Genomic DNA, 26,348 nt, shown 5'->3' on the forward strand with positions numbered 1-26,348 from the left:
ATCCTTTCCAATGATTCATTGTCTTCCCACCAATACCTGCTTACCATCACTCTGTCTGTAGGGCCTCCTCCATATCCTTTCTCTGCCCCTTTGCTCCTCAGTTGTGTCTTTCCCCTCCACCCCCATTGCCTTGATTCTGTTGTTGCCAGCTTTATTTCTTGTCCTCCCATCTCCCTCCTTATAGTTCCATCTGCCCTCCTAATCCTTAGTGCTGGCTCACATCCTCTGTATGCTTCCTGTGCTCTTGCTCAAGAGCAGCTTTGAATATATTTGGCAGAAGTCTGTGTCTGTCACCACTCTGAGTTCCCCCTGCGTATAGCTCTGCTACCTTCTTGCCAAGCAAAGCTACTTGCTATCTGGTAGTCTCACAACCCCTGCCCTGGACTTCTCCATCTTCCTTCCATAAAAGCTGTTTCCTTCTAGGGAGAATCCACTTCCCTCTCTGACCCAGGCCCTAACAGTCACCATGGTCCTCGTCCCACCCTCTTTTCTGCACATCATCAGTTTCTGTTCCTTAAATTCTTTCCCTCAGAACAATCTCTTCCCTTCCACCCAATAACATTTCTGTTTCTTTACTTCCCCTTTCCCTCTAGTGTACTTGAACAAGCAGTTTCTGTTCACTGTCCTGATTATCAATCTTCAAATTTACTGGGCGCATCCAGGTAACTTTTTGGATCCTGGCCAATGCATGGCTACAGGTAGCCTCGTGGGCAAGATGGAGGCCAGACTAGAAATGCTAAATGTAAATATTGACTTTATTCTTAAAGAATTACCATATACTGCCTCACAAGGTGGTACACATTTACAATGCATTAAGTACATACTTATTGAAAAAAATCTATCAAACCTTAAAGAGCATTGCCACTGAGAACTCCACCTATATTTGTGTTTCCTTCTTCCATTTCTCTCTGTAATGAAGTACGGGTTGATGGTTTTCAACTAGTAAAGGGACAGCTTTCAAAGTGTTTATAACCTACAAAGAAAACTATATTAAGATAGCTACCTAATGGCACTGGACATCTTGGAAAAATAAATAGTGTGGGAAGTGGGAAATTGTCATTGTTGGTTTTTGTCAATACAGTAATCTTTTCCCCCATCATATGTGGTAAGGTAAAGGTAAAGGGACCCCTGACCGACTCTGGAGTTGCGGTGCTCATCTCGCTTTATAGGCCGAGGGAGCCGGCGTTTGTCTGCAGACAGCTTCTGGGTCATGTGGCCAGCATGACCAAGCGGCTTCTGGCAAATCAGAGCAGCGCATGGAAACACCGATTACCTTCCCGCCGGAGCGGTACCTATTTATCTACTTGCACTTTGATGTGCTTTCGAACCGCTAGGTTGGCAGGAGTCATATGTGATAGAAATGTCTCAATGTGGAAAGTTTCTGGTGTTTGCTAACTGTGATACTTGCATTACTTTTAAATTGGAATAATTATGGAATAATAATTATAGTTATGTTAAGTATTAATACAGTGGTACCTCAGGTTAAGAACTTAATTCGTTCTGGAGGTCTGTTCTTAACCTGAAACTGTTCTTAACCTGAGGTACCACTTTAGCTAATGGGGCCTCCCACTGCCGCCACGCCGCCACCACATGATTTCTGTTCTCATCCTGAAGCAAAGTTCTTAACCCGAGGTACTATTTCTGGGTTAGTGTAGTCTGTAACCTGAAGCGTCTGTAACCTGAAGCATCTGTAACCTGAGGTACCACTGTATACCAAAAGACACGGGTGTTGTGCATATTTTCTTCATAGCACGGTTAGTGCATGCCAGATGGTAGAAGGATAGGTGAAAACCAAATAAAGTTGAACAGATTAGAAAGTAATGGGAACAACCAGGGATAATTAAAGTGATGGTGATGATGATAAAAAGGAGTATAAGGAAGTGCTTAAGTGGTTGGGGTCTTGTGGTCAAATACATCAAGGAACAGTCAGGAGTTGTATTTAATGTGAAGGCATGGTGTATAATAAAAAAGCAGAATTATGATAGAAGTGAAGTTGGAGTGAGTGGGGAGTGTTTGTATTAACTTAAACTGTTCGTAAAAGTGATATATTGTTACTATAATATTAGACAAGTCATTCTAGTATTTTCCTTTATACTTGCTTGCATTTCCTTTTTTGTACACTTCAGTAATAAAATAATTAAAAAATTAAGTAATTTAAATAACCTGGGTGTCTGTGTCTTTAGATACGAAGAAAGAGCCATTAATGTGCATCTCATCTCATGTGGGAATTGGAGAATGGGGGAAATCAATGTTGAAACTGGCTCTTTCAAATTACTTATGGACTAGTAGACTCCAGTGATGGTTGCCAAAGTAATGACAACATTTCTCCAGCTGAATAGAAGGGAATTTGGGAGCAATCTCCTTTTTAAATAACAAAAGGAAGATTAATCTGACAACCCCTTCTTGACTCCCTTGAAATATGTCATCTTTATTTTTTGCCTTTTGTTTTGATTCTTGCAAGCACTTTTAATTCTCCTCTAGACACTCCACGGTATACACTAAGACAGTGTCTAATGCTAATGGATTATTCTGCAATTACTTGTCTTTAAACTAGGCTAACAAATAGCAATGTAAAACAGCTCCCATCTGCATGACTAAACACAACACTGGTAATAAAGATGGAAAATGCCAGCAAAGATGACTTTATTTTTCTAGCACTGAAATAAAGAATACTGTTAAAACCCATAGCCTTGTTTAATACAAAAAATAACAATAAAATTCTGACAGAAAATAAATCTCAAACATCTTTCACTAGCATTACTCCCTTTCATTTCAGTGGGGCTTTCCCCATGCCTATAAGATGTGAGGATATACAGTGGTACCTCGGGTTACAGATGCCTCAGGTTACAGACTCCGCTAACCCAGAAATAGTATCTTGGGTTAAGAACTTTGCTTCAGGAAGAGAACAGAAATCGTGCGGCAGCAGCGGGAGGCCCCATTAGCTAGAGTGGTACCTCAGGTTAAGAACAGTTTCATTTTAAGAATGGACCTCCAGAATGAATTAAGTTCTTAACCTGAGGTACCACTGTACATCCTCACGTCTTATAGGCATGGGGAAAGCCCCATTGAAATGAAAGGGAGTAATGCTGTGTAATTCATATGTTCCATTAATTTTAAATGAAGCTTAAAGCAGAAGTGTTGGTGGGTAGATTGTACTAAAAAGACTGGCCTGATCCTGAGGCATACTGAAGACTCTGTCTTGATTTCGGAATTTGGGGTACAAGCTTTGGAGACATGTATTTGGGCAACGTGCATCAGCTCATTGACTCCAGTCTCTTAGGCTGATGGCACAAAAGAAAACCATCAGTTAAAATCAATTTCAGCATATTTACAAGTGAGCATATAGGTCACATACCTGTTTAAATAAGAAATGTCTTTGTTTGCTGGCAGGAAGTCATTGGAAACAAAGACTAGTTGGGCCTACCTTGGCAAGGAGTTCCCAATCCTGGGAGCAGTCACTGAGAAGGACCTTCCTTGAGTTCCTTCTAAATTTGTTCCAATGTTGGAACAAGAAAGAAGGACCTTCCCAAGAATCTCAGAAAGTGGTCTTTCAGATAACTTAGTCCCATGTTGTATAATGCTCCTGTAAGCTGTATAACAAGATAGTTGCATGATTCCTGTAATCCATCATCAGTCAGTTATCTGATTGCTGTATTCAGAACCCACTGAAGTTGTTTCTGTTTTGTTTTGTAGGAGTTAGTGCTCAATTAATCTAGATTTTGGTCTCTGAATTTTGCTTACAGTTGCTTTGCTGGAGTTTTAGCTTATATTGTTAGGAAATCATCAGGATTGTTCTGTGTGCTGTCAGTGTTACTTTGATAATATTCTAAGGGAATTAATGGATTTCATTTGTTTTCCTGATTTACCCGTGGGCTGCTGTTGGACTTTGGTGCTCTGTTTTGGATCTCCTGCGTGTACGTTGGTAAAATCCTTCTCTTACGCCTCCTTCCTGCCTCCTTCCCTGCGTCATCCTTGATATGTGAGCTATGAACTAAGACTAGGAGAGAACCAGCCAAAGCTCTGAACAGATTGGCCTGTTCTGTTCTAGTTTTTATAACTGCAGGCACACTTCATTGGATGGAGGAAGATGATGTTCTTTGGAAAGGAAGAAAAATGTGAATGCTCTGTATCCCAGCCATGGTGATTTGGAGTGGGGGGGCATTCTCATTCTGTATACAAAATCTGAAAGGAAGAGTCCTTTCCTTTCAGCTACCTGAATAGTACTTAAAGGTGAAGCTATGTGATACATTTGTTTATATATTCCCTCCTCCCTCACATTAGAACAACCCTTGGCTTTTAGCATTCCAAAACCATAAGGTAAAATGAAGTAAGTTACTGCCTGTCTGTCAAGGACCTGAGTGTCCATGAATTTTTTTCTCTCCTGCTTTCCTTTTGCAGTTCTGCAGCAGTTGGATGATGATAGTCTTATAATCCCTTCCTAATGGGATGCTTAGGTTATAATCTTATAACTGGAATTTAAGGCAAGCCCATATATAATAGCCCAGGATCTCTATTATCCTTCATGAACCATTTACTGCTGTGGTCTTAATATGAATCTCAATTTCCAGCAGTTTGTCTTCTAAAACAATGAATGATGGAGCAAATGTTAGTCAAATTGGGGGGGAAACAAGTCTTGCTGCAAGTAGGATTTTTATTGCATTTCCCCATGATGTTCTCTCTTCATTCACAGTTGTTGTTGTTGTTTAGTTGTTTAGTCGTGTCCGACTCTTCGTGACCCCATGGGCCAGAGCACGCCAGGCACTTCTGTCTTCCACTGCCTCCCGCAGTTTAGTCAAACTCATGCTGGTAGCTTCGAGAACACTGTCCAACCATCTCGTCCTCTGCCGTCCCCTTCTCCTTGTGCCCTCCATCTTTCCCAACATCAGGGTCTTTTCCAGGGAGTCTTCTCTTCTCATGAGGTGGCCAAAGTATTGGAGCCTCAGCTTCAGGATCTGTCCTTCCAGTGAGCACTCAGGGCTGATTTCTTTAAGAAGGGATAGGTTTGTTCTTCTTGCAGTCCATGTGACTCTCAAGAGTCTCCTCCAGCACCATAATTCAAAAGCATCAATTCTTCGGCAATCAGCCTTCTTTATGGTCCAGCTCTCACTTCCATACATCACTACTGGGAAAACCATAGCTTTTACTATACGTACCTTTGTTGGCAAAGTGATGTCTCTGCTTTTTAAGATGCTGTCTAGGTTTGTCATTGCTTTTCTCCCAAGAAGCAGGCGTCTTTTAATTTTGTGGCTGCTGTCACCATCTGCAGTGATCATGGAGCCCAAGAAAGTAAAATCTCTCACTGCCTCCATTTCTTCCCCTTCTATTCTATCTAACTCCTATCATACCAGACCATTATTTTTTTTTGTTGGCTGGCTCTGATAGGAATATCAGTAGGGCATGAGGTTGAGGAAAATGTTGGGTATTTCAGCGCAGGAAGTTATTTCCCCTCTCTTTATTCATTGATTAACCCCCTTACATACCATTTGCCATGCTGGCTGGGACTGATGGGAGTTGGAGTTCAACATCTGGAGAGCTGCAAGTTCTTAGCCTCTAGCCATGAACAAGTTGGAGGGAGTGCTGTGCTGCTTACTCAAAGTTGCACTGCACTGATCCCAAAATAATATCAATCTCATCATAGGCATTGTGCTCCTTTGTTCTTATATGGGCAGAATTACACATGTCCTCCTTCCAGACCAAACAGCTAGCAAGGGTGGAATATTCCTTATCTGCATACGACAGTTCACTGGCAGCATCCTGGACACCACATGCTCTGCTTCTCTAAGATTGTTCTTTGTGGTTTGGATAGAGCTATATCAGAATGATGACATCTGCTGTAACCTCCCTATCTTGACTGCAAATGTGTTCAAGGCTTTGCAGTGCACTATGGGCAAGACTCAATCAGTTTGGGTGTGGGGTAGCCTTCTGATAAGGTTTTTTAGATGTTCCTTCTTCTCTCTACATTGAAAAATCTGGATGGAAGGCTTGTCCTTCTAGCTATGTTGCAGAATTTGACAGTTTTAACAAAGTAGTGCCTCTTGATGGAAACTTTTGGATGACACAGTGCAATGATTTATTGCGCAAGATGGAAGTTCATTTTCTCCAAAACAACATTACACACCTGTGAAGATTGGCACTGCTCAGTTGGAATACAGTTCCCTTTCCATGCCCAATTCTTAGAGATACAGGAGGAATAAGAGAACTGAATATTTCCCAATCCAGATACAGTGGTACCTCGATTTATGAACTTAATCCATTCTGGAAGTCTGTTCTTAAACCAAAACCGTTCTTAAACCGAGGCACGCTTTCTCTAATGAGGCCTCCCCCTGCCGGTGCCCTTCTACCATTCAGATTCTGTTCTTAGACTGAGGTAAAGTTCTCAAGCCAAGACACTATTTCCACTTTTGCAGAGTTTGTAAACCAAATTGTTCTTAAACTAGACTGTTCTTAAACCGAGGTACCACTGTACTTTTATTTCCGTGAGCATCCTCATATAAAGTGATGCTAGATGACTTGGTCAATAAAGAAGATGCACATGATTCATGAGGTGGGGGCTGAAGAAGGCAAGGTTAGGTTCTACATCTGATGAGAGTCATGCCATGAATAATGCAGGCAACCACTACATGGGAATTAGTATATAAATTAATGTGGCCAAACAGGAAATTTTAGGTTCTTGCTTACAGGCTAAATGGTAGTCTTTAACTTTATGAGGTGATGACAGAGTGTAAACAAACAATATTTCAGATAGACTGAAAGGACCAGTTGAAACTATTAGCATTTTTTTTTTTTTACTGAGAAATGGCTTTCCATCTCATTCTCTAGTTTTGCTTCCTCAAATATTATACTAAATATTATATTTATTTATATACTGCCTTTTCCGCAAACTGGGTCACAAGGTGGCTTACAAACAAAAAACAAAAAACATAGATAAAATAGAAAAGCTGGCAGGAGGTCACTGGATTAATTAAAATTAAAAACATATAAAAGCAAACCTATTAGAAATATGAATAATAACAACAATAAAAACCTCACAGCAGCAATCCTTTGCTTAAAAACAGTCAGTCCCTAAAGGCCTGTTGGAATAAAAAGGTCTTTACCTGCTCGCAGAAGGACAACAAGGAGGGAGCCAGTCTTGTCTTAGCGGGATTTGATATCTTTCCGCAGGGCCTGTAAGACGGAGCTGTTCCACCAGGCCTATGGTCCGTGCCCAGTCTGACCCCCTTCTTTCTATGGGACCCTGTATGTAAGTGGCCTCCTTGGCTCTTTCTGTCGGCCCATATGGAACCAGCACGAGTGGCTGGGCCTGGTGCACTTTTAATTCCTTACCCCTACGGTTATGATTCGTGGGTTCTCACTTAATTTTATTTTGATTTTAAATGTGATTCGAATTGTAGTTTAAACTAATCATTTGATTTTGTGTTTTTAATGTATTATATATTTGGTGTTAGCCGCCCTGAGCCCAGTCTCGGCCGGGGAGGGCGGGGTATAAATAAAATGTATTATTATTATTATTATTATTATTATTATTATTATTAATGTTTTTAGGGAGTTCCAGAATCTGGGTACAATCACTGAGAAAGCCTTCTTCTGTGTCCCCACCAAGCAAAATATTTGAAAACATGTTTTGTGTATGCCACTTCACATAGAATCGTAGAGTTGGAAGGGTTATTGGATCCAACCCCTTGCATAGGAGGCTCATCAGCATTTTGGGCAGTTGGTGTACTTCTCCTTACTTATTTACAGAACCGATTTTTTTAAAAGAGCTTTCTTGTGTACTTTGAATTTCTTCCAGAGATTTTGGATTTGAATTTTTGGCTAAATGAAGAGGTGATTCACAGACAAACCATTTACACTATATGCCGCATTCTGTGATACTGGGGAGCAGCTTCATGTTGTCAATGGCTCCTTGAACGACATAGAAACTTAAGGGATATCTGATGGTCCCAGTGAAGGCTAGGAAAAATTCAAAAAATTGAGGGGCAGACTATGTACATAACTGAGGGAATACTGAATTTCAAGCTACTACTCAGGTGCTTGGGAGTCTAGGTGCCTTGTGTGGTTTTCTTAACCACCATGATCTCTTCCATATAAGTCCAAAGTAAACTCTTGAGATTGCTTTAAGAAAATGAAGGTAGACAGCACAGTCCATGTTTAGGGATATATTTTACAATTGTAGTAATAGTTGTGCTTTATTCAGTTTCTAGTAGGAATTAAGTGAGTTTGCTGTAAAAACCACTAGGTTATGATGCTTTAAAATGTTTCATTGAGGCTTGTTTTATCAAGGTGAATGTGGCATTCTTGAATACTTTTTTAGACTTCACAATCCACAGTTGCTCACTTTTATTCCTTAGGTTTTATATTTTTGTCCATTTATTAAGTTTTTTTTAAAGGATTGTGCATCTTGCTGTACAACATATAGAAGAAATGGGGATAGATCCTCAAACAAGTTTTTTGGGTCTAACACACAAGCTACTTTTCAGTTGATTTAAAAGCCAGTTTGCTGCCTTTGAGAGTGTATAATATTTTGAGCTTAAACTCCCCAAATTCTGGGCGTGTTAAGTATACTTCCGTAGATGGAAAAATATTTCAGACTTGTGAGCTCCACCCTTGTTTTTCTGGAAGCCAGTTCTGGAGACTTAATAAGACTCAGCCTGGCCCAAGGAGGTCTAGATTTTTCATATTCATAGGTGTCAGTATAAAACTTCTAGGGGCTGGAGCAGATGTAATGCAACCATTTACTTGAGAGTTGCAGGTTATATATTGCATCAGCATTCCTCCGGCTCCCAGTTCTTCTGTAGTAACCCTCAGTCTTTTGACAGTTTGGATATTGTGCAAATATGATGCATCATGCAACCTTGAGGGGGGAAGTATAATGGAACCATGGAAAAGTAATTGTTTGGGATATGAGGCTATACGCTGTGTTAGATACTGGAAGGATAGGCAGGAGCTTCTGCATTAGCCTTGTCTATTAAGAACAGAAGCACACTATTTATTTGTGACATTTGTATGCCTCTCCATAGCATGAAATTTTCTGGGTAGCTTGCAATAAGTAAGTAAAAAGCAACTAAAATACAAACAAAACCATTAAGGGGATGGGGATGGGGACGGAAACCTACTTTGATGCAGCGAAAGCACAACAGAACTTGCCACACACCCCAAGTTAAAGACAGATTTTAAAATCCCAGAGCTCCAGACAACCTAAATTATAAAAAGGCCCAGGTGAACAGAAAAGTCTTCACCTGGCACTGAAAAAACACCCAAAATGACACCAGACAAACCTTCCTGGGAAGAATTTTCCATATCAGGGAAAAACCAATGCTGAAAAGGCTCTCTTCTCCCTGGTGGCTGCCCACCTCACTTCATTTGGCAAGAGCACCCAGGGCACGACCTCTAGATATATTCTTAAGGTTTGAGAAAGTATATCTGGAAGAGTGGGATGTTCCAGGTAGCTTGATCCCAAGGCACTGAGAAGCTAGAATGGGTAGAACCATTTTTAGAGAGGAAGAGATCTTAGGGCAAATTGACTTATGCCTGCCATAGTGAAAGTGTTTCTCAGGACTTTTGCCTCAAGTTTGAAGAACATTTACAATCCACTGTGGATGGCTGCTTCTCAAACCTTATCAAAGTTAGTAAGGACATGGCATTTCATTCCAAAAGGGCTTGTAGGGAAGTCGTTATTTTCTGCAGCCTCTCATATCTGGAACTCTTTCAGAGAACAACTCTGTAGAACCACTCCGTCCCTTCAAACCAACGTTCAAAGACCATCTCTTCTGTTTAGCCTTTGACTTAAATCTTTATTCCTCACCCATAGCCCAAATGATGCCTAAATACATGGAATTGCATTTTCTTATGTGTGTGTCTTGTTACCCTGGTCTCTCTCCTCCCTCCTAAATTATGCTGTAAGTTCCTTGGGGCAAGGTTCTGTCTTGCTTTGCTTATTCTGCAAAACACCTTGTACAATGATGGTGCGATATTAATAACACTTATCTTGGCTTTTTGTTTGTCTTCAAGCAAATGGTGATGAGCCTCCGAGTTTCTGAGCTGCAAGTACTTCTTGGATACGCAGGGAGGAACAAGCACGGCCGCAAACACGAACTCCTTACGAAAGCCCTGCATTTGCTCAAATCTGGTTGCAGTCCTGCTGTCCAAATGAAAATCAAAGAACTGTACAGGCGGCGGTTCCCACAGAAAATCATGACCCCTGCAGACTTGTCCATCCCCAGCGTCCACTCAAGCTCCATATCTGGTACTTTGTCACCATCTACCATTCCACAGCTTGCTTATGACAGCCACCCTGCAACATCACCTTTGCTCCCTGTTTCTCTCATGGGACCTAAACATGAACTGGAACTGCCCCACCTTACCTCAGCACTCCATCCTGTCCATCCAGACATAAAGCTTCAGAAATTACCCTTTTACGACTTGTTGGACGAACTGATAAAGCCAACCAGCTTAGGTAAGGACTCACTTCTTTGCCCTGGCCTTTGGCACTTGAGATGTGTATTTTAGGACCCACCCTATGCTTCTAATTGTCATTTGTTCTAAACGGTGTTTAATGTTAAATTTTTAATTGTTGTGACCCACCCTGGTGGTGAAGAGCAGGTAATAAATCATATTAATAATAAACAATGATTGTTACTTTTTACAAATGCCCTCATTGTGCATGGGGGTATAGGCAATAAATACAAGGTCATTAAGCTATACTTTTCCTTCCTTGGGAATGCTGGTGCATAGGTCTGTCGGTTGCCTTATCCAGTCTTTGTCTTAATCATTTGCTAATGGGAGGGGTGGGGCGGATGGCCCATTGCAAAAAGTTTAATCTGCAGGCGAGCAAGAGGGAAATAAGGTTACAGATATTGCCAGCATATGTAATTAAATGTCTTGAAGCTACTATGGGTGTAGCCCACAGTTTTGTCAAACATTTCACCCAGAGATTGTTTGAAGGAAGCAGTCATTTGGATACCTTTTCAAGAATGCAGTTAACCTACTATTTAATAATGTGAAGAGCAGGAAGTTTTGTCATAATCAGTTTACAGTGGTTCATTCACAAATTATTCTCCAAGGAATGTTTTATAGGAAGCTAGCTGTGGAGTACTACCTTAAATGTTGGTAAACATTTAAGTCTGAAAATCTATGAATTTAGCCTTTCACATAGATCCACAAAAGTTGGCAGTTCACAAAAGTCTGTGTGTTAGCTTATAATTTATTTTAGTCTTTTGGGAAACTCTTTAGTTCATACAGTTCAGATCTGGCAATGCGACCTCAAGCTTGAAAAGGTGCTCCTTAAAAAATAGATGTGAAGATAAGCATTTTTCAAAGTTATTTTGTATTGTCATGGATAATGTTACAATGCATTTAACTGTCCTTGTCAGAGCATTGTTCTCAAATATTCGTTAGCACTGTCTGTCTCAAGGTAGTAAACAAATGGGTCTGAAGCACTTAGTATTTTGAATGTGCCCCTCATTTTTTTGGAACACTTGTTCAGTCTCTAAAAGGCTGATGTAAATTCCAGTCACTTGTGACTCTTCCTGCCTGGATTATAGCCAACCCTGCAGGGTCTCTGGCTTTCTATCTCTAGGCCCTTTCCTAGCACAACAGGAATTTTTGTTTTCATGCTGTCATCTTGGTGACTTGTGGAAGAGCTCAAGAAGAGTTGTTTCCTTGGGAAACAGATCCTAGGTCATTGTTACTCTTTGGATATATTTTATTTTGTCAGTGGAGTTAAATACTTTCTGGACAGGATGATTCCCTTTTTGAAATACTTACATGGTAGCCATTCGAATTTCCTTCTGATCCCTCTACCCCACCCTTGTTTGGTGATGGCAATCATTAATGGCTTAGGGATTTGACCTCTTTGATATCTTGAGAAACAGTGTTCTGCCCTGATAATTGTGAAAGACACTGTGCACCTCTCTCTTTTAATGCATGTAACGAGGATGATAAGTTGGTTTAGTTCCAATGCTTACCTTGCCTGATAGCAGTTGTCTGTGGATTAGTGAGGCACTGGAACCTCTAATTGTTTGAAAGATGATCAACTCACTCTTGATAGTCTAAGAAACATGGGAATAAATTTCTTGCTAGTCCTGGCCATATTCTGCCTAAAACATTTGCAGCATCAATCTCACCCCATCACCATGCCAGTTCTGTTAATAAAAGGGCATGGTTACAGTGACTGCAACAAAGACAGATTTATACTCCTTCTGGCCCCAGGAGAGCTTTGATAGACCTGGTTTCCTAATGAGAAGGCAAGACAAACATTCCTGATTTGGTGGACCATAGTATCTGGGACACAACTGCTTGACAATTTCCTTAACTGTAGCAAAATTATAGCTACTTCTAACTCTAGCTACTTCCGGCATCCCTCTCTGATTCAAACTGATTAACAACATCTAACAACTTTTTATAAGGAACCATCTGGGCTTCCTTTTTCTCCTGTAATTTACATGGGAGTTCATTTGTGTTGAAAACTATGTAGCGGAAAATGTCATTTAACTGTTCTTTGAAGCAGTCCTCATTTTCCATGGGTTCTGTTGTGTAAGTTGATTTGTTCTCACTTTCCAAATTACTTGCTTGTGTAAAGCAAGTGCAATTCAGCCTCATGCATCCCTACTGTAGAAAGTGTATGAAAGATTTCTGTTTCTATTTTGCTGATAAGGGCTGTTAGAAAAGAGTGTTGTGGTGACACCTAGAGATGGAGAACAAACATTACAGCACAGTTTTAGTACAATAAGCATCATAGATGAAAAAGCAATCTTTTAGTCCTAAGAGGTTCCCAGATAGCTAAGTGTAGAAAAGCCATTGCATGTATGCTTGTAGACCCATTTCAATGTCAGTGGTGTTAAAAGAATGTACGTTTGTGCATGAGACTTTTCTCCAAGCCATTCAAGGAGCCTTTGGAGAAGATGTCTTTATTTTCCACCCCACTCCCTAATTTGAATATGCTTTTCTTGCAGATTTATCTAATGAGGTTGTACATAAATCTCATAGGGTGTCTTGTTGAGAACAAACTGAACTGAACCTCCTTTCTTAATGCCCCAAGGAATCCCGGCTTGCCACATCTGGGTGTAATACCTTTAGCTATTAATAATAACCCAGTGCAATCCACTTAAATGATTCACAAGGATGAATGGGAGTGAAACCAATCTGTTTGTATTCTAGTTGATTTAAAAACACGAGCTGATCTGCCTCAGGTGTACATCTCTAACTTTGCACAATGCAAAAGGGTTGAATAAGGCTAAGGAGCATTTTCCACTGACAATGAGCATTTTGTAAAGGGCTTTGAAGAAGATTTCAGGTTCTCAGGCATGTAGACTGTCTACCTGCTGTTTTTCTTTCTTTATTAGGGCACTTATACCCCACCCTTCTATGTCTGACAAATGAGCCACTCAAGGCACTTATGAATGATGTTTAACACATTTAGCAGTACAATCTGAAGAGAGTTTTTAAGTTCTGTTGAACATGCTTAGAAATCCTCCCTATGACCAGAGAACCTGATAAGGTAGTGTTTCGGCTTACAGTGAAGGTTCTAAGTATGTTCAACACACTCTTCAGGCATTGACACTAAATGTACAAAGGTCTGTAGAGCAGCCAGCATGTCTGGGGGCATTGGGGCAGTATTGCTTGCTCCTGTCCCCCATTTTAATGCAAATGCCAGAACATGGCTATAGAGATGCATATTATCTGCGTGCTAGTGACTGCCAATCCCAGATCCCTGAGTGATCTTTCTCAGCAGTTTCATGTAGATGTTAAAGCTATGTGCGACACTATATATATGTTGTAGGTCACTTTGGGTTAACCTGCTGAAAAAAGGACCAATAAATTTAAGAAATAATAATATGCACCAGGAGGAACTAACAGGGTGCTATGTGGCTGTTGTGCACTACAACTCTGATCACCCCTGAGTGTTCATCTTGCTGGCTGGGGCTCATGGCAGTTGTAGTCCACAAAATCTAGATGACATCACATTGGCTATGCTTGCTTGTTTACACCAAAGGTGAAAATCTTGAGCAGGTATCTCCCAGCACCAGTTCTGAAGTCCGTACTCTATGAGGGACCAAAGCCACTGTTAATAGAGTGCTCTCAAGCCCCATCCATGTATGCCAGTAGTAGGGAACTTTTGGCCCTCCAAATGTTGCTGAACTACAACTCTCATAATCCCTAGCCATTAGTCATCTTTGCTGATGGAAGTTGAGGAGCAGCAACATCTGGAGGATCAAAGACTGCCCACACTTGATGTGGGCACATTCCTGAGGGACACAACCCTGGCTAACGTCTTGTACCTATTGACTACAGTTTTGGTTGGTCAGGTTAGGTTTGCTATAAAAATATTCTGATGTATTTCAATCTTCTGTAAACATTTGTATCTTCAAACTGCAAGAAAGAGTTCCAGAGCTGGGTTATCGCCAGCTCAAAATCTTCATATTGAAGACCTTGGCTAGATTTAGAAACTTCTGAGAACAGGCAAGTGGAAACATGCCATATTGGGTTAGACAAGTTTGGTCACTCTAGCTAAGCTCCTTGTCTCCAAGAGTGGCTAATATAAAAATGCTTGAGAGGAACAGGACAATTATCATTTTAACGTGATTCAGATTTTGTTCTTGGCAACCAGAATTCATTTACAGTTTTAAAATGAAAAATACTGTTTTCCAAGGAACCTGCTTGCACAAGGTAACTTGAAACCTAGGGTTCACAAATATATTTGCCAGTGAGCACTTTATTTGGGTGGGGGGTGTTTAGCAGAGGAAACAGTTTTTTAAAGTTGGCAAAACAAAAATGTAGAGAGCGCCTTTGTTGTTGGTGGTGGGATTAGTATCAGGGATTGCTACGCAAACACACTATTCCCTACCCCAGTAAAACCCCTTTTCTGGGCAGGAAGTACCAAAGGGATGTTTTGTTTTGAGAGGGATATTTGAGAAAATCAAGCATTATGGGCTTCTAGAAACTAGCTGGCTACCTAATCCAGGCCAAATTTGTGGGACCCTGCTTGAAGCTGTGTGAATATTTGATATTTCAAGTTCATAAACTTTCGGCACTTCTTGTTTTGTCAGTAAATAATACTTACCTTTTTCATAACCAATAAAGATTTTATTATGTGAATGGCCTGTGGCCCAAGCATTAATAAACTACATGTACATCAAACATTTTATTAGGGAAACTGAGAAACTCTTGTGGGGGGGTAGGAAGCAATGGAAGAGAATGCACATACAGTTTTATGTTTTGTGATAGGATTTCAAAAGTTTTTCAATTGAGTTGAAAGGATTTGCTGCTTTCTTCTGCTCTGGATATGATATTCTAGTGCAATAGCTATTCCTTTCGTATAGTTTAAAAAAAACTTGGAACACAATGAATTTTTTTGTTTTATTTTTTGTTTTATTCTTCATTGGTATATTTTGCATTTCAAAGCTGAAATTCAAATGAAAACTTCAGTTTTACATTTTGAATTCTGGCAGACCACATTCAGATTCCACCTTCTATTGTTCTAATATATTTTGTTCTAAATCTTTCCCTATTTTTAAAAATGAAATTAGGATCTTTTTAATATCCTCTTCACCTCCTCTACTGCTGCTTCCCCTGCTCTGCTATCTCCTCTCCATCTTGAGGTAACAGGCTCTAAAACTGTGGGGGTTTCTCCACGCCACTCATTACTTGCAGCCCACACTCTGGAAAAATCTGAGCCTCATCTGTTCATAGACCGACTAGCCATAAATCCAGCAGGCATTTTGTGTCCCCAAAACCCTGGGCTGCTTTTCTGTTTGACTTAGTGGTGTTTTGTTTGGCACTTTAAGAAGTATTGCTTCAAAGAAAAGTCCTCCTCAAGAGGGAACTGAAAGATCATAATGAGCCAGAAAGCAGCAGTGGATTTTCATTGTGTGTACCCACAATACAAGGCTTACTTTAGGCATTAATGCCATGTCAAAGAAGCATAAGTTTTTGGTAGAATAGTGCGTTTTTCCTTGGTGTCTGCAGTTTGTGTCTTCTGCATAGAGCAGCTACCATGTTGTCTAATGTATTCATGGCCACAAGCATGGCCACATCTGCTTACCAAGGCCAAGTGTCCCAGCCCAACAGCATGAAGCTCACTTGTTGAGTGCCTTGCCTCCATTAGGCTCTCAGATGCCTCATGGTATGAAGAGAATAAGCGACGAGCGTTGTTTGGGGTGTTATAGCTTTTCGCAAGTGACAGAAAACCATGCCTCTTCCATGAGCCCTTTGCTCACCACCAATTATCCCTCAGTCCTTGAGCATGTGCAGAGGGCTTGAGAAGGGTGGTGGGGGTCTGATCTCATTTGCTCTGAGATTTGGAGAAGCTGAGAAACATCAAGAGTGTCTTACACTGTTTTGGTATTTTTGAGGAAAATCTCACATCTCCCCCAAGCCTTCTGCATTTTCGCAATGAGACTCTGTGCAGAGAATTGGTGATGAGCACAGATAGGAGCTGGCTAGTAAGCCAAATGGAAATTTTGGGATCTTTACAAAACCATGCTGCCTTATGCCACCCACATTGCCTTCCACTGCTGTGGGTGATCCTCAAGAATACTACCTCTTTTCAACCAGTTCTAAGAGTTGATGCCTCTATGGCTCTTATTTACAAATGCTGGATTCTGCTAGTGGGAATTATGGCTGGCTTCATTCAGCAGAATCCTTAGGAGTTGCACCGACCCTTCTCCAAGGGCCCATGGCAGAGAATAGTATCTGTACCTAAATATAGGATCTTTGTCCTCAAAATGACACACTGAAGCTATTTGAAGGTATGGAGGAATGAGTGGAAATGAAAACATACACAAAAAATAACCACACAAAAGGGAACAGTTTTCTTTTGCCCCTGTTGAGTCCACAGTTAGCAAGTGTCCATGGCCATGATGTTGCTATAGGTGTGCCATAGGCTGTGCATTATCTGGATGCCTCAAGCCCTGGCAATACGTGTCAGAATTCTTGCAGGACTCTACTTTCGTTGAGCCACTGCATCTCTTATGGACCTTAATATGTTTGCTATAATGTTGTGCTGTCTCCAGGAGATTCCTTTTGCATCACTTTCTCAGAAAGAGAAATGCAATGCATCAATTCAGCAATAGAACTTTCTCATTTTAAATAAGTCAGAGTTTATTGTACTATGAAACCTACCCAGCAGACAGTTACTTCCCTATACATTTTATCCTTAGTCATCGCAGTGAGCTCTTTAATTATTTAGCAATGGCCAATTTGCTAGGGAAGATGGAAGGCGTTCTTAGCTAATAAATTGAGCTGATGACCATTGAAATAGAGTGGTGCAGCCTGCTCTAGGCTGAATAGTACAGTGTTCATCAAAGGCAGTAGAAGAGCATTTCTGAATGATTATCGGAGGGGAGCTTTTCCCAACACGGCAAGAAATATTTTAAAAGAGAAAGATTGTGGTGCTATATTTAGCCACTGGCTACTACCAAGGGAGAGAGAAGCACATTCTTTTTTTTAAGCGGAAGGAAATAGAGGCATCCAACTAGATTTTACAAATTTTCTTTCATGCCTTCACATTTGAAACATTTTCTCCTGTAGCTCTAATTGCATCTCTTAACCCCAGTCTTCAATATACACAATTTACATACACCTTCACTTGGCCAAACACTTTGTGTATGTTTCACATGCATATCTTTTAATGTGCCTAAAAAGAAGAGCCAGGCAGTGTGATGTTGTGGATATAGTGTTGGATTTGCATTTGTCCAGTCAGCCATGGATCTCCTTGGGCTCTTGTGGCCTTATATACTTTGCGTGGTAGTTGTATGATCTAGGGCAGCCTTTCTCAACCTTGGGTCCCCAGATGTTGTTGAACTACAACTCCCATCACCCCTAGCTAGCAAGGCCAGAGCTCAGGGATGAAGGGACTTGTAGTCCAACAACATCTGGGGACCCAAGGTTGAGAACCACTGATCTAGGGAGAATCATCCATGTGTTGCTGTCAAGCTCTTGAGGGGAAGAATGAGACGTAAAGTATACGTCAGCCTTTCCCAGCTTTGTGTCCCTCCAGATGTGTTGTATTTACAAAAGATCCCAGCTGGCACAGTCATGGTGGCTGGGGCTGATGGGAGTAGGAATCATCCAGCACATCCGGAATACACCATGTTGGGTAAGGATGATATACTCACTAAATGAAAATAGATGATAGAAACTTTTATCTTTCTCCTCAAATAAATACTTGATATTAAAAGAATTTCTGCATTTTAGTACTGTAAAATAAGCCAGGACCCCAGAATAGTCTGCAGTGTTAAAGAATAAGCAATAACTGAGCCATAATCCTTCCCCCCTCCCCCACTATAAAAAGGACTCCTCAGCCATTTCCCCAGGGGAGATGGTTTTGGTTCTAGAGTTCTGGCTAGCTTCCATCTTGATGAATAATATATTGTTAGTGATATATTTGGCTCACTCTCAGTTCCCACTTACAATCAGGAAGATTATTTTTGCTTTCAGTTCCTTTAAATGGTGCAGCTTTCCAGCCCAGTGTTGCCAAATCTGCTGTCACACAAAATATGCCGGTGTAGTGGTAGGCTCCGACTTTGGGGTCGCAGGTAATACATCGTGGTGGTTGTTAAAAAATCCCAGCTTGGAAGGAAACTTATTTAGTCACTGCAGTGTTGCATCCTTCATTGAAGCTAACTGAGAAATGGAAAATGAATGTCTAGCTTTTCCCAGGATGCTTTTTTGTTTTTTGGTATTTTAATTAAATTACCCTGTTATTTGATGAAACATAGTCCCTTTTTTGTTGAGCTAATTCTTCATTGCCTTGTACTGCAAGCACTTGTTTGAACAGATGTGTACTAAAAGCCTCACAGAATCAAAAGACCTAGGTATTTTGGAAGCAGATTAATTCATTGTGAATGAGTTGATATGCTTTTGCTCCGTGAATTACTCAGTGAACAGATATGTTGAAATGATTTACCATGTTACAGGTGCCAGTGTTTTTAGTGGGAAGAAATGCAGTTTAAGAAACTAGTCATTTGAAAAATGCTAAAGTCTATACAGCAATTACCTGATGACATCTACAGTGGAATAATAAGCTATTCTGATATTTCAGAAAGAGACTGGAAGCATCTGAAAATTTATTGTGTTGGCTACTCTTAAGGCTTACCTCTTTGGTTCTTATGACCACTGTTTTTAAGTTCTGTATCAAATAGTCAGTTTTTGCATGGTTAAGGCCTACATATAAATTTAAGATTTCAATAAATATTAAGACTATGGAGATTGGCATGGTGTGGGCAGGGAGGAAAGCCTGAAATATAAAGAGAATACATAGTCTCCTGTCAAAGCTAAACTTGCTTTATTGCACTAAGCAACATGTTTCCAACAGCACAAGGATGTTCCCTTCTCCCCTGACACAGGATGCACACGAGTGAAGGAGAGTGGGGATATACTGCTAACTGTATCTTGCACCAGCACAACAGTTTTGTTGGCTACTACTGATGTACCAGATTTTACTGTTTGATATATTTATGAAATTTGTAAACCCATGCATATTTGTACAAGCAAGGTGGGGAATGTATCCAATGCTAGCTAGACAGATGGGTGCAGACTGCTCTGTCCTATGCTACTTAAGTGCTTGCATTAGTGGAAAATAGAAACCACAAAGTTGGTAATAAAGTAAAGTAAGTATAGTATTGGGGCTGAAACTGTTTTGTATAGCAAGCCACCAAATCTCTGCTAATCCTTAATATTGTATGTTACACTTTATAGCAACATTGAAAACATTTGGATGTTGTGTATGCCTTTACCATAGTGTCTACACAGGATTAACATTTGCTGATATTGTAGGTCAGGAGTGGGGAAACCTGTGGCACTCCAGATATTTTTAGCCTCCCAGCTCCCATCAGTCCCAGCCAGCATGGGCAGTGGCCAGGGAAAATGGGAATTGGAGTCCAACAACACCTGAAGGTTAGCTACCCTGCTGTAGATTGTTTTGCACAAAGGTTTATGCACTGCATATTTGTAGTGAGGAAAACCTTGTCTTATGAGCATTCCATTCATTCCAAAGTGTATATATTTCATAGCAGTTCTTTTTTTCTAGTACAGTGGTACCTTGGTTCTTGAACTTAATCTGTTCCTGGAGTCCGTTTGACTCCCGAAATGGTTCAAAAATCAAGGTGCGGCTTCCGATTGGCTGCAGGAGCTTCCTGCACTCAAGCAGAAGCCGCGTCAGATGTTCGGCTTCCGAAAAACGTCCACAAACCAGAACACTTACATCCAGGTTTGCAGCATTCGGGAGCTGATTTGTTCGGTAACTAAGCCGTTTGGGAACCAAGGTTTGACCGTATTTCTCTTTTGGAAGCATTGAAAAAATATTCAAGTTGGTCAGGGGAGAAGGTAAGGGTGCATTATTGGGAGAAGTATCCAACTCTAGAATATATGTGAGGTTGTGGATCTTCTTTCTGATTATAGATAAAACATGGGCCTGGCATTAAATTGGCCTTCTCCAACCTGGTGCCCTCCAGAAGATGTTGGACTACAACTCATATCATCCCTGACCATTGGCCATGTTAGGTAGAACTGATGAGAGTTTTATTTCAACAACACCAGGTTGGGGAAGGCTGTGTTCATGGCTTCTCAGGAGTGGGTGGGGTGTCTGTATTTTCCAAAATGGATGAGTAGAGTGATCCTTCCTTTTGCACACTCAAATCTCCTCTTATTTTCCCATAGCATCCGATAATAGCCAGCGGTTTCGGGAAACCTGCTTTGCATTTGCCCTGACTCCACAGCAAGTGCAGCAGATCAGCAGTTCCATGTAAGTGGTAGTGATCTTTTGACACCTTTTAGTCCTGTGCATCTGAATTCTGAAATGCATAAACCATTTGAGAGAGAGACAGAGACAGAGACAAAGAGTGTGTGTGCGTGTGTGTGCGTGCATAACTGTAAGATTGAAAAACAAGACAGATGTTTGGAATTTAATAACCAAAAGTGAGCTAAAAGAGAGTGGTTAGAGTAGAAGTGCAAGGGAGAGCTACAGTAATTTGGGAAAGGGTTTTTCTGTGTGAGTAAATCAGGAGGGATTTGGAGATGGAGTATCCGTCATGGGAGTGAGGACATATTTTTATTTATTTACATGTTTTAGGGGTTTATACCCTCCCTTTCAACAAACCAAAATTGCAAGAAGAACTGTTAATCATGCAACACAGTGACCCACTGGTCCCATGGTATAGTCTGAAGGCACATGAGGCCACCACCTGGCTGCAGCTAAGCAGGTCCAGGTCTGGTCAGTGCCTGGATGGGAGACTACTTGGGAGCCGCAACTTTGCTCCCTTGGATTCCATGTCAGAAGAAAGGCTGGATATAAAATGTAAGAAATTAGGTAAGTAAGCAAGCAAGGAGTGTCAGAGCAATCAGTAGAATTAAAACAGGTTGGATTAAAAGGCTCAGGAAAATAAAAGAGCTTGCGTGGTAAGCCTCCCAAGATGGATCCCAGGCTTTTTGAGTGTGTTGAAGCGTAGGCCTGTTTCCCAAAGCAGCATATGAAAGCCCATTAGAGTCCATTGCCTGAGTCGTTTAATGAGTGCTGGCCCAAAGCTGTCTTTATGGAATTGCAATTATGTGTTCTGTTTGTATAATTGGGCAAAGTGATACAAGTTACAGGAAGCACTGCAGAGGTCAATTGCCCATGAGCTACTGGATCAGATCAAAGGTTCATTTGCTCTAGCATCCTGCAAAGTTTGGGGTGTGGGGGTGGGGGTGGGGGTGTGGGTGTGGATGTGGACAGTAAGGTATGATCCTGGCAAATAAGTCCAGTTCTGGTCAGTGACTCAGCATAGACTGTGAGTGGCATGTTTAACTTTTCAGACCTTTAAATACTCAGATCTTGCATTTGGTTTATTGTAATGTACAGTCTTTAACTGATGTCTAATGTCTTTGCTAGGGATATTTCTGGAACCAAATGTGACTTCACTGTGCAGGTCCAGCTAAGGTATTGTTTCCCTACAATTCAGTTTTTGTTTTGGTGGACTTTGCCCCCCTTCCCTTAAATTCTCTACCAAGGATGGTTGAGATTTGCATATATGATCATGCTTATTTTACATAAATTTTATTTCCCCTGAGACCTCCGGGTCTAGAGTGGTATATAAATTATTATTATTATTATTATTATTATTATTATTATTATTATTATTACTCTGTTTCCAATAATTGTGGAAAGAATCACAATAACTCTATGCACTGTAAGCTCCATGCACCCCCCCCTTCCCAGTAATATTGGTAAACAGAGAAGAAGCAGCTCCTCATTACTTCCTGTTTTGCTTTATTTACTTGCCTGTGGCAGAAGAATTGGCTGCTTCTTTGATTAATTCTGTCATTATCTGCTAGAGGAGGACTTGCACCTTGGTGTGTGTGTGTGTGTGTGTGTGTGTGTGTGTGTGTGTGAATGTGCACGCACCTTCAGGGGAGAGGCTGTATGTGTTGTGGTTGAGAGTGCTTGATGCAGCCCAGTGGCCATTTCTAAATCAATGAGACCTAAAGCCCCAGAATGATGCTCTGTGCTAGTAGCTATGCCTCTTGATATCCGTGTGTCTTAATTGCATCTGACACGCTTCTCACTTTACTAGCCCCTGATTCACTTGTGGCCCCACAACTCCTCTTCCCTCTTTCCACCCTGAAACAGGATCTGTGTTCAATGGATTCAAGAAAGACAGAGACAGGGAAAGATTGTTCACTGCTACCGTGCTTTCTGCTTAACACCTTCATGTGCAAACATTAGCCTTTTAAATCCATGTCTGAGTTTCAGATTGAACTAAAGGCAGGTGATGGGGGAATCTAAACTTCACCCTCTTTCCATCCCCCAATTTGCCAGCTGTTGATTTATTAATGTGGGGTATAATTGAGTCTGCTCAGGGCATGTAATTTCATTCATTCTGTTTAGTGATGTTTGTGAAAGGGTTGTAGCAGCCTCTTCCTCTGAATTCATCTGCCTCTTGAGGTCTGATCTTTCTTTTGTCAGCATCTTGGATAGGGAGGTGCCTGCAGACCCACAGAGGAGAATCTAGCTCGTGCAGCAAGTACTGATATCAGGAAGATGAATGGAATTGGAGTGTGGCTGAACTGAAGCTCTAGAATCTTGACTGTGTGCGCCAGCAGTAATTAGAGAGAGCTGCAGCCGCTGCAGCAGCTGAGGTGGAAGAGGGAACAATAGGAAGGAATATCGCCATTGGTTGTAAGCAGCTTTCATAGGACTACGTTAGGTGGAAGAAGCCTGTGACAGACTGCCTGCGGCACAAGCCCTTAACCACAGGGCTTACATGCAGGATCCATGGCGGAATATAGGGGATGGCTCAGAAATACTTTTTAACAGCTTTCTGTTTTACTTTGTAGTTCAGTTGGGTGCACCATCCAGAGAAGTTTTATGATATGAGGTGGCATACACATGACATAAATAAAATTTGGTTGGGGGCCTTAAGCAAATCCTCTTCCCAATGGTGGCAATACCATTCTAGGTCATCCAGTGATTGAATCAGAGGACATGGCGCTCTGATGTGCATACAACAGGTGTTTCCCCATTTTTGTCTTGGGATGGGGATTGCTCCACACAATCTGTGGAAGCCTCTATACATAATAATAATAATAATAATAATAATAATAAATTTTATTTATATCCCGCCCTCCCCAGCCGAAGCCGGGCTCAGAGCGGCTAACATCAAATGTATAACACATTAACATAAAATCAGACAATCAATTAAAATACATCCTCAAATCAGATCAGGATCAGAATAAAATCCAATCAGATGGCAACCCGCAAATTAGGGTTGGGGACCTTAAATGCTCACCAGGCCCAACTGTTTGTGCTGAACTTATATGGGCCTGTGAGAAAAATTGGGAGGCCACTTTCATGCAAGTTCTTATGAAAGGGGAGAGGGAGTCAGACTGAACCCCGACCAAAGGCCTGGCAGAGCAGCTCCGTCATGCAGGCCCTGCGGAAAGATGTCAAGTCCCGCAGGGCCCTAGTCTCTTGTGACAGAGCGTTCCACCAGATTGGAGCCGCAGCCGAGAAGGCCCTGGCTCTAGCTGAGGCCAGCCTAACCTCTCTGAGGCCTGGGACCTTCAGGATGTTTTTATTTGAAGACCGTAAGTTCCTCTGTGGGACATACCAGGAGAGGCGGTCCCGTAGGTACGAGGGTCCTAGGCCGTATAGGGCTTTAAAGATTAAAACCAGCACCTTAAACCTGATCCTGTACCCCACCGGGAGCCAGTGCAGTTGGTATAGCACCGGGTGAATGTGATCTCGCAGCGAGGACCCCGTAAGGAGTCTTGCCGCGGCATTCTGCACCCGCTGGAGTTTCTGGGTCAGTCTCAAGGGCATCCCCACATAGAGCGAGTTACAATAATCCAGTCTGGAGGTGACCGTCGCGTGGATCACAGTGGCTAGGTCAGGGTGAGAGAGGTAAGGAGCCAACTGCTTAGCTTGGCGGAGATGAAAAAATGCTGCCTTTGTTGTAGCTGCAATCTGCGCCTCCATGGAAAGGGAGGTGTCGAAGATTACACCCAAACTCTTAACGGATGGTGCTGGCACTAATTGCACCCCCGCAAGAGATGGGAGTTGCCCCCCCCCAATCCCATATCGTCCCTTCCCAGCCAAAGGACCTCTGTCTTCGAAGGATTTAACTTCATCCGGCTTCCACGTAACCATCCAGCCACAGCTGGATAAGTGTGTGTCTTTTCAGAAACATCTGTCATTCAGGGAATGAAGCCTTTGTGCTCCCCCCGGGGGACCCAGTCTTGCTTCTCTTCCAATAGGAGTCTGTAGCCTGTCTGATTTATTAGCTTTTGAGCTCCCCAAGTTTCAAAGTCTGAAATATTTAATTCAGATTATATCTTACACACTTGGTAATTGGATGCAAAATAAGATGTATGTAGATTTTCTTAGCTTACATAATTATGTTTTTTTTTCTTTCTTGGAGTGGGGTCTATGCCACCATATTGACTCACGTAAAGTTGTGATTGTGTATGTAAAGTGAGAAATTGTGGGCTTACTGTACAGTGATAGAGCTGGTGGAAGCATAGCTGTCTGGCCTGGGCTGATGGTATTTGTTGTCAAAACTATCTGGAGGGCATCAGATTAGTGAAGGCTGCTTCAAAGCACTATGGGACACTGGCTCACAGATAATGATATTTCCCCATGTCACTTGTAGTATTTACAGACCCTGTATAGAGTTTAATATAAAATGTCCCTGAACTCACTGTCTTGTCTTTAGGTTTTGCTTATCTGAGACCAGCTGCCCACAGGAAGATCACTTCCCACCAAATCTTTGCGTGAAAGTTAATGGAAAACCATGTAGCCTTCCTGTGAGTATCCTCAGAAATTTGGCCAATAGTTAAAGATGCTTCCTTCGGGGGAAAGAAAGAAATTGTTTGGGAGATATTGAAGTGAATAGTGGTGTCTTGAATTGCACCGGATATTCAAGGCAATGCTACCGAAGTCTTGTATTGAAAGATTCAACAAGTGACACACAAGAAAAGCAAATGAGCTCTTCTGTGACTCCCACTTAACAATGTTTCATTGCCATTTGCCATTCACACCCTCGCTCACATATAGACTGGGGTCTAGGGAAATTTAAAGAGAGCAGGAGTGGGAGATCCTGAGAGGGACTTCGGAATCATTTTACTCTGTATTTCCTGTCCAGTTCACTCCTCCTCCTGAGAGGTTATAGGAGGATATCAGGGACTGGATGTTGTTTCCCATTCATTAAGAGATGGAAGGCAGTGAGTAAGTAAGGGGAGGCACTGGTCATTGGGCATCAGGTGCCTGCGTCTCAACCTCAGTTCCCTATCAATAAAAGGGGTATGACTGACTTCTGGAAGGTCATTCAAGGACAAACAAGGGGGCAAAAGAGAAGTTGCTTTGCATATTCATGGTGATGTGTGTGTTGTTTCAGGGCTATCTTCCACCAACCAAAAATGGGGTTGAACCAAAGCGACCTAGCAGACCAATCAACATCACCTCACTTGTGCGGCTGTCCACGACAGTACCAAACACAATCGTTGTCTCGTGGACTGCAGAAATAGGAAGAGTGAGTTACAGTTGGCTATCAGAGGGGTGGGGGTGGGGTGGGGCAGGGGCTGTATGCATCTGTAGAAATTTATGGAATTTGACTAGTACTGTCAAGATCTAATACCTTTGTGGAAATCTTTCTGTAGTTTCTTACACTTTTATGTACTGACTATATCTTAGTTTACCTTGCTACATTTGAGTAGGGACCCTGAATGGACTGTATGTAGACGTGTAAGAGGGATATGGAATATAGACAGATTTATTTATGTGTTAAATTTGTTAGTTGTTTACAAAAAAAAATACATAAATTAAAACCAGGGTGGAAAAACCATTAAAAGGCCCCGTACATTCTAAAAGGCCACGT

At 41.5% G+C, this 26,348-nt stretch overlaps 2 protein-coding genes across 4 annotated transcripts in view; both read left to right on the top strand.

The window, feature by feature from the left end:
• Nucleotides 1-26,348, top strand: part of MAP2K5 (mitogen-activated protein kinase kinase 5) — a 933,658-nt gene that overhangs the window by 215,046 nt on the left and 692,264 nt on the right. The gene's annotated exons all lie outside the window — the stretch shown is intronic.
• PIAS1 (protein inhibitor of activated STAT 1) overlaps nucleotides 1-26,348 on the top strand; it is a 53,506-nt gene that overhangs the window by 13,155 nt on the left and 14,003 nt on the right. For all 3 annotated transcript variants that reach the window (XM_083586566.1, XM_083586568.1, XM_083586567.1), the window contains exons 2-6: nucleotides 10,009-10,453; nucleotides 20,656-20,740; nucleotides 21,866-21,913; nucleotides 25,188-25,278; nucleotides 25,869-26,003. In XM_083586566.1, coding sequence (XP_083442692.1) covers nucleotides 10,009-10,453; nucleotides 20,656-20,740; nucleotides 21,866-21,913; nucleotides 25,188-25,278; nucleotides 25,869-26,003 — 804 coding nt within the window. The remainder of the gene's footprint in view (nucleotides 1-10,008; nucleotides 10,454-20,655; nucleotides 20,741-21,865; nucleotides 21,914-25,187; nucleotides 25,279-25,868; nucleotides 26,004-26,348) is intronic.

The sequence above is a fragment of the Podarcis filfolensis genome (assembly GCF_964270895.1).
Source record: "Podarcis filfolensis genome assembly, chromosome: 14".
Classification (NCBI taxonomy): Eukaryota; Metazoa; Chordata; class Lepidosauria; order Squamata; family Lacertidae; genus Podarcis; species Podarcis filfolensis.